At 25.4% G+C, this 7,172-nt stretch overlaps 2 protein-coding genes across 2 annotated transcripts; both read right to left on the bottom strand.

The window, feature by feature from the left end:
- Positions 1-625: 625 nt before the first annotated feature.
- LOC112595229 (peroxisome biogenesis factor 10-like) lies at positions 626-1,890 on the bottom strand. The gene is made up of 4 exons (XM_025340365.1): positions 1,663-1,890; positions 1,423-1,580; positions 1,117-1,359; positions 626-1,051 (listed from the first exon to the last, which is right to left on the bottom strand). Exons 1-4 carry the CDS (start codon positions 1,775-1,777, stop codon positions 707-709), a joined length of 861 nt encoding a protein of 286 aa, XP_025196150.1. The 5' UTR covers positions 1,778-1,890; the 3' UTR covers positions 626-706.
- Positions 1,891-3,390: 1,500 nt separating this feature from the next.
- On the bottom strand, positions 3,391-6,189 carry LOC112595218 (calumenin). Its single transcript, XM_025340351.1, has 7 exons — positions 5,918-6,189; positions 5,705-5,803; positions 5,506-5,633; positions 5,222-5,415; positions 4,639-4,881; positions 3,704-3,819; positions 3,391-3,635 (listed from the first exon to the last, which is right to left on the bottom strand). The coding sequence occupies exons 1-7, from the start codon at positions 5,918-5,920 to the stop codon at positions 3,447-3,449; spliced, it is 972 nt and encodes a 323-aa protein (XP_025196136.1). The 5' UTR covers positions 5,921-6,189; the 3' UTR covers positions 3,391-3,446.
- Between the last annotated feature and the right edge of the window lie 983 nt (positions 6,190-7,172).

Raw genomic sequence — 7,172 nt, 5'->3', positions numbered from 1 at the left:
TAAATTATTTACATTTTTTAGTTAAGATTTAATTAAATTTTAATCAACATTTGTCCATTATATATAATTAAATAGTTACCATAATAGAATTAATTGTATTACATGACAAATATTAAAATCCTTTAAACAATTAATTGTTGAACATTTACTTTAATTTATACTAATTAGAATGTATAGACGTATAGTGTAATAATATGCAACTTTTTATCATACTTCTATTAAAAACCAGTTAATGATAATAAAGTTAAATATTTTAAAAGAATTATAAAAGAATTTAAGGCTGATGCAAGCTTGGTAATTGACAAATAATTTCTATTATTAGTAAACAAGAAATTTCTTAACAATAAGTAATTGGCAGCAGCAATAAAAATAATAATTATTTTAAACTTAGATTAACAAATCTTTTAAGTGATTAAGTATATGAGTACATGACATATACAAGAAAAATAAACAAATTAACACATTAATTTGTTGTAATTGTTTTTTATAAAAATAAACCATCAATAAAAATACCAATAACAAAATAATTTAATAATCCACTGAGTAATCAAAATAATTGGACAACAAGTTACTTTTTTTAGATCATATAAAAATATTTTATTAAATACAATCAAAAATTTCTAATTAACTAAAATTTTATCACAATAATTTTTCCCTTTTTCCTAATTAAATGTACAATTGCACTCTAAATTTGTTCACGGCTTACCTAAATAAAATTTTGTAAAGGTACCACCATTCGAGGATTTAGTCTTTTGCGGCATATTGGACAAAAGTCATTAGTTTGTAACCATTCATGAATACAAGACCAACAAAATAGATGTCCACAAAACGAAAGTGAGGTATTTTGTCTTGGTTCTAAACAAAGAGAACATTTACTGCTACTATTCAATGGAGTTAGCTGATTGAGATGTTCTTCCGCGTTTTTTTGTACTTTTGGGGTTTTAAACACAGTCATGATCATGAGCACACTCAAATGGATGGCAGTCAAAACACTAAGAATTTTAAACACATGTAAAGGCCGCTTAGGGCGGTACCATGGGGCAGCATAGATCTTAAATAAAAAATTAATATTACAACTTTGAATTATTTAAGTTTAAAGTTTAGGCCTATGCTTACATATTTTATGTGAAAAAATCGTTTGGCCCAAGTATAAAAGGAACCGTTCCAGTAAAATAATACTCTGTTGAGGCTTTGTAACAGTGGAACTAGAGATTTGACAGATGTTGCGAATCGTATGATTTGATCTTTGGCCAGACTTGTTATTGATTTGTTATGTTGAACGTTATCAATTAAACGATCCAAAGCTAGGATTATAAGTCTGTCTCCAAATACGTGGGCTAATATCATACCAGTGCTTTGCTGTAAACAAAACCATTCACAGTAAACTTTTGTTTATACCACTATTTTTAGCATTTTAATTACTATAAGTCCTGGAATGTGTTTTCCAGTTTTTCCAACTTGGACAATTTTTGTATATTCTTCGCCCAGTGTTTGGAGCTTAGACAGCGTCGTGAGTGCATAGTACAGTAATTGTGATGTACAAAATATGTTCTGTTTATTTTTGTTTATAAACACATGTCCTAAAAACATTTAATTATTAGCAGCAGAGGTCTATCACGGTCAATCATGTAACATCATACTTAATCGTAATAAATTAATTACCTTTGAATTTTAGAAGAAATTCACTTAGCTGTCGATTAATTCGTTCATAAAGTTCCTCGTCTTTTTGTTCTGCTCTCAATATCTCCGCAGGACCGCTAAAATTAAATGCTGACATGATAATTTTCTGGTTATATCATTCATCTCATTAAAAAAGACATTTTCAATTTGTAATTTTCTGTGAATTATTTTAATCGAAAATCAAAATTGAAACTTTTATATAACAATTTATTTACAGTTTTTAAATTTTTAACAGTGATAAGATTATCACTTTATCAGTAAAAAATAGCCGATTTAAATTAAATACTAACAACTAGCTGTTAATTATTGTCGTTTAGTTTTAGTACCTATTTATATAATTTTGTATTTGCAAGCATGAAAAAAATAAAAATGTTAAAATAGACAAAAATATTTGCTATAAGTTACAAGTATTTAATTATTTTTTTAAAGTTAAGCGTTATGTTTTTACTTAAGTTGGGCTCGCGCCAAATAGTCAAAAACGAGTTATGTATCTACCTACCTAGTCTAATTTTGGGTTTTGGATTTATATTATCTAACATTAATGTACTTCACTTTTATTACAAGGAAACCGCTTTTATTAAATTCAACTACACTCATCTTTTAATCAAAATGACTAATGTTCAAATCTAGTACCATAAACCAAAAATGTTTTATTGTAAAAGAAATGTTTACCTTTTATCCTATTGATAATTTTCATAATATTTCAATAACATAAATATAACACCCATGCCCAATTTTTCTATTTTCTTCAAAACGATTATTAAATTACTAAATTTTGGTATTTAAGATACTCGTGGTTATATATTAGATATTACAATTTAACATAAGATATTATATTAAAAGAACTGGTAAAAAAAGTTAGAATGTTTTAATTTTTTAATTTGTAAATTGAAGTTCATTGTTATTTTACTAATGCTATTTTTTTATTTATATTTATTACAACCTAGGTAAAAATATTTTTTTTAAATTTTTATTGGAGAACTAAGATTTAAAAAATTTATTTTTATCAGTCTTTTTTTTTAATATTGTTTTTAGTTTAAGGAAGTTAAAAATAAGGTAATTAAAATCAATGGCATTTCCATGAGTCCAGGTTCACCATAGATTGTTTAGCTGTATTAAGTTGCTGTTGATAATAAAAATAAAAACCTTTTTGAAAATTATTGTTAACAGTCTATAACATGATTGATACAATGTAATATTATGCAGATAGAAATAGTTGAATTTACAGTAAATATACTATACAAACAAAACATTTTGAATATTAATATACTATACTTATACTATACTTTATATTTAATAAGTATAACTGGGTTTTTAATTAAAATTTACTATTGATGAAATAAAGATAATATTTATAATAAAAAATCAATTTAATAAATCCAATAATTACATTTTCATGTAATGAATATTACAAAATACATTCATATAAGTACACAAACTCTTTAAAAATATATCAATAAATGATCTACAAAAAACAGCAGAATATAACAGATTTATATTTTTTAAGTATAAAAATCTAAAATTATTGAACAGATATAAATAGTGTAAAAAAATAGTATCATATACAAGAAAAAATAGTTTTGGCATGATTCAGTCAGATATTAATTTTTAATATTTAATTATCATTAAATATTAAATATTTAAGTAAATTTCGTATACAAATAAAAATAATATTTAGGTTACACTAATATAATGTATATAAATATATTGACTAATTATATAAAAATAATGTGATTAATTGTAATAATTTTTTTTTTTTTTTTGGTTTATAACTCATCGTGTTTCATAATGGCCTCTCCAAAATCTGTAGCCTGGGATCCAACAAACAAATCATATTTTGCTAATATTTCTTCTTTAGTTAATTTGCCGTCAGCATCTGAATCAGATTCATAAACAAGGTGTCTGCTTTCTGCTTCGGCATGATCAAAATTGTCAGGTAATATCCAATCTTTGACCTTAAATTAAAAATTATTATAATAAATTATTAAAATTATTTGCTGAAATAAAATTAAATTTTCCAAACCTCTCCAATGTCCAAAAATCCATCACCATCTTTATCTCTGTATGTCTTAAATTGTTCTATTTCACTTTTAATGAAATTTGGTTCTTCATTTGGCTCCACACCGGGAAACAAATCAGCTAATAAAGATAAATAGAAAAGTTTATTTTTAAATTAAGTTGCTGAAGCACTCCCAAGTGGCCACTTCACTAATAATCAAATAAGAAAATTATTTGTGCATTAAGTGTTTCGATGATTGGCAAATTTGTCAAGTATATTCATTAATAGGGCTCGTAAGTTTATGCAATAAAAATGACTTGAATTTGAATACAACTATGACCCTAAAAATACTCAAATATGCACTTATGTTTATTTTTATTTTAACTGTGGATTGAATATACCTTTTTATCATATTAACATCTACATATTAGTTTTATATTTTAAATTTAGATAGTATGTTTAATGTTTATAGTTTTCAATCAAATATTGTTTTTAATAGACATCAAAAAAATTAGTAAGTATCTACCTACGTAAAAGCAGTTTATAATATGTTTATAATAACTTTAAAAAATTTTAAATAATCTTTAAATGCAAAAAAATTAATGTATGATTATGCTTTAATATGCAATTACATACAAAATTAAATTTCAAAATTTATTAAATCATGTCAACAAGAAGCAAATTTCTTTGTTACTATTTAATATGACTTATAAGATCTATATGAAAATAAATGAACTTACAAGACCTATTTATTAATATATTGACCGTGACTTTTAATTTGTGACACATTTACTAACTATCCTTGAGAAGTGTACCAGAAATAAACTAGTTGTATAAATAGATGGTCATTTCTATAGGGTAACAACTGGTAAGTATTTAAAAATGACAAATATTTGATAGGTATACTAATTATGGGAACTAACTTTACTTTTAGAGTAAATTTATAAAAATAAAATTACCAATATATTCATCCATTGATATTTTATTGTCTTTATCTTTATCCATATCATCCATAGTTTCATATACAACAATATCTTTCATGTGAACACTTTCTTCAGGATGTAAGAATGAGATAAATTCTTCTTTGGACAACAGACCGTCACTATCTACGTCAGCTGCTGCCCACCTTCTCTTATCTCTTAGTATCATTTTGGCATATGTATAGGAATCATCAGATTTATGTGCTTCTTTTGCTTCGTCATCTACAAAAATAAATTTATTCAGTGAAAATATTGAAACTAATCAACATTGACAAAAGTTCAGAATGACCTGATTGGGTTATAAACTTATAACCAGTGCTTAAATTAATGGGAGATGAAGTCCCTCTTCTTTTATCTTCTTTTAAAAAAAATATTTATTTGTACCCTCCTTCCTAGTAATATATTAATCAATAACTAATAAAATATTTAAATTCAGATATACATATTTTTTATACTTCTGCACCCCCTTCTAATTTTTTCCAATTCAAGCACTGCTTATAATAACTAATAGTTAATGGAAGATAATTAAAACATTTCTAACATTAAAACAAATAAATCTTACCAGACATAAATCCATATGTATCTTTTCTATAAATTGCCCATGATAATTTTTCATTTTCTAAGTTTTTGTGGTTATCCCATTGGCTATGTACGTCATTCATTATATAACGAGTCTGAGTGAATTTAATCCAATCTTTAAGTTCCTCTTGTGTAACATATCCATCATTGTTTTTATCAATTTTATCGACAATTACACTATAAAAAACAACCAAAATAAGAAGTACTAATTAATAGATGGTAATATCTTAGCAAAAACTAACTTAAGAATTGAAAAACCAAAATTACCTAAGTCTCCTTTGGCTTTCTTCTTGCGTCAAATTATCAAATTCTTCTGCTTCTTGTCCAAGAAAAGCTTCATGGTCATAATCTGGATTGTGTTCTTCACCCCTGAAATGTTGCTGTTGTGCTTGTAACTACACATGTGTAATTTAATAAATTATGAATTTACACGTTTATAATTTATTGAAACACGGTGTGCACTTACTTTTTCTAAAACCGGTTCTTTGGTGTTTGGTACTCCATTTACAGACATTGAATAAATGCAAAACATTAAGACTAATACCATAAACTTGAATATTAACTTCTGCAAGCAAAATTTAATAGAATTAATTTTGTAAAATATTATTGTTTAATAAGAAGTATATTTAAAGCAATTTATTATAAAATCAATATTAGCTTAAACATTTTTTTAACTTACCATGACTGATTTCAGTATTTATAATGGATAACTGAAAGTGTAAATAAATCTTTGAAATACTGATCGCAAAACTAAACGCCGTTCAATTTAAATACCTAAATGTTGTTACACGTCATGTTTTTTTATGTACCATAAAACAGTAAGTAATGATAAACTATTGAACACGACGAACTACAGAGCGATGCTGAACTCATTAAATTAATTAATCTGAGACACAGTCACTCAGTTTCTTCCTGTAGTTCAACGGAAGCCGCTACAAAACTATTATAGACAGATAACCGAATATGATAATAAATAATGATAATAAACTGAACGTCAAACGATATATTATTTTTTTGTTTGTGGACAAGCATCAATGATGTACCGAAAAGCGGAACACGATAACATAATATTTTTCTAATCGCTATAGTGAATGCCGAATATTATAACTGTTATAAGTTATAACTTAAAAGCAACGTGGCTCACCATAAATTATAAAGGCGTACACGGCATGAAGTTGTTTATACATAGCTATTAATTAATTTTAATTGTATAAATGTATAATAGTTGTGGCTAAAACTGCTTAGTACTTAATTCATTCGAAAATAAATAAATATATATATTTGTTAAGGTTTAAGGAATAAGGAAAACTTAAGTTTTGAATACTTTCTATAATAATATTTCAAAAAAAATGAAACTAGATTGAAAATAATTATTTTTAATAAAATGGTAGGTAAGTGGGTTGTAGATACCGCTTTGTTGTACTTACATTTGGTGTCGAACGCGTTACTATTACGGGTGTGTTAAATTTGAATATAATGATATATCAATATCATTATATCTATACGAAAAACGATTCTGAGCGGAGACGGTCTGTCAGCCTATATTTCATGATATATTTTTTTGATACCCATAGCTAAATTATTATTTACCTATTAATTATTAGTATTGCAGAAAGTTAATACAATTTTTCCGAAATTACAGAATTTATTATATTATTAATATTTAATTATGGTTATAGACGACCGCCCCGGTGGCTAGGTGAAAGATGGAATTCAACGCTATTTCTCGAGTGTTTTACCCCACACAGCATTTCAATATTATTAATACTTTTTGAGATAATTTGATAAAATATTTAGATATTTTGATCAACGTTTTTAAGGATAGTGTTGAGTTGATATTTTAATATTTTCAGTATCTTTGAATGACCAATGAATTAACAATTTCAAAATATAACATAATCACTTTATTTCTAAAATATTGCAGTAACTCATTA

This window comes from Melanaphis sacchari, unplaced genomic scaffold (assembly GCF_002803265.2).
Source record: "Melanaphis sacchari strain LSU unplaced genomic scaffold, SCAv2.0 Contig261_pilon_pilon, whole genome shotgun sequence".
Classification (NCBI taxonomy): domain Eukaryota; kingdom Metazoa; phylum Arthropoda; class Insecta; order Hemiptera; family Aphididae; genus Melanaphis; species Melanaphis sacchari.
The sequence above is the reverse complement of the archived record's forward strand: the minus strand, read 5'-3'. Positions and strand labels throughout refer to the sequence as shown.

What these genes read in the sequence shown, in the direction of transcription:
- LOC112595229 (XM_025340365.1), bottom strand. Translation starts at nt 1,777, where the DNA reads ATGTCAGCATTTAATTTTAGCGGTCCTGCGGAGATATTGAGAGCAGAA. An exon ending in ATTTCTTCTAAAATTCAAAG is followed by an intron (nt 1,581 to 1,662) that starts GTAATTAATTTA and finishes AAATGTTTTTAG; the next exon opens with GACATGTGTTTATAAACAAA. An exon ending in GATTTTTTCACATAAAATAT is followed by an intron (nt 1,052 to 1,116) that starts GTAAGCATAGGC and finishes TTTTTATTTAAG; the next exon opens with ATCTATGCTGCCCCATGGTA.
- LOC112595218 (XM_025340351.1), bottom strand. An exon ending in TACATATGGATTTATGTCTG is followed by an intron (nt 4,882 to 5,221) that starts GTAAGATTTATT and finishes TTATTTTTGTAG; the next exon opens with ATGACGAAGCAAAAGAAGCA. An exon ending in ATCAATGGATGAATATATTG is followed by an intron (nt 3,820 to 4,638) that starts GTAATTTTATTT and finishes TATCTTTATTAG; the next exon opens with CTGATTTGTTTCCCGGTGTG.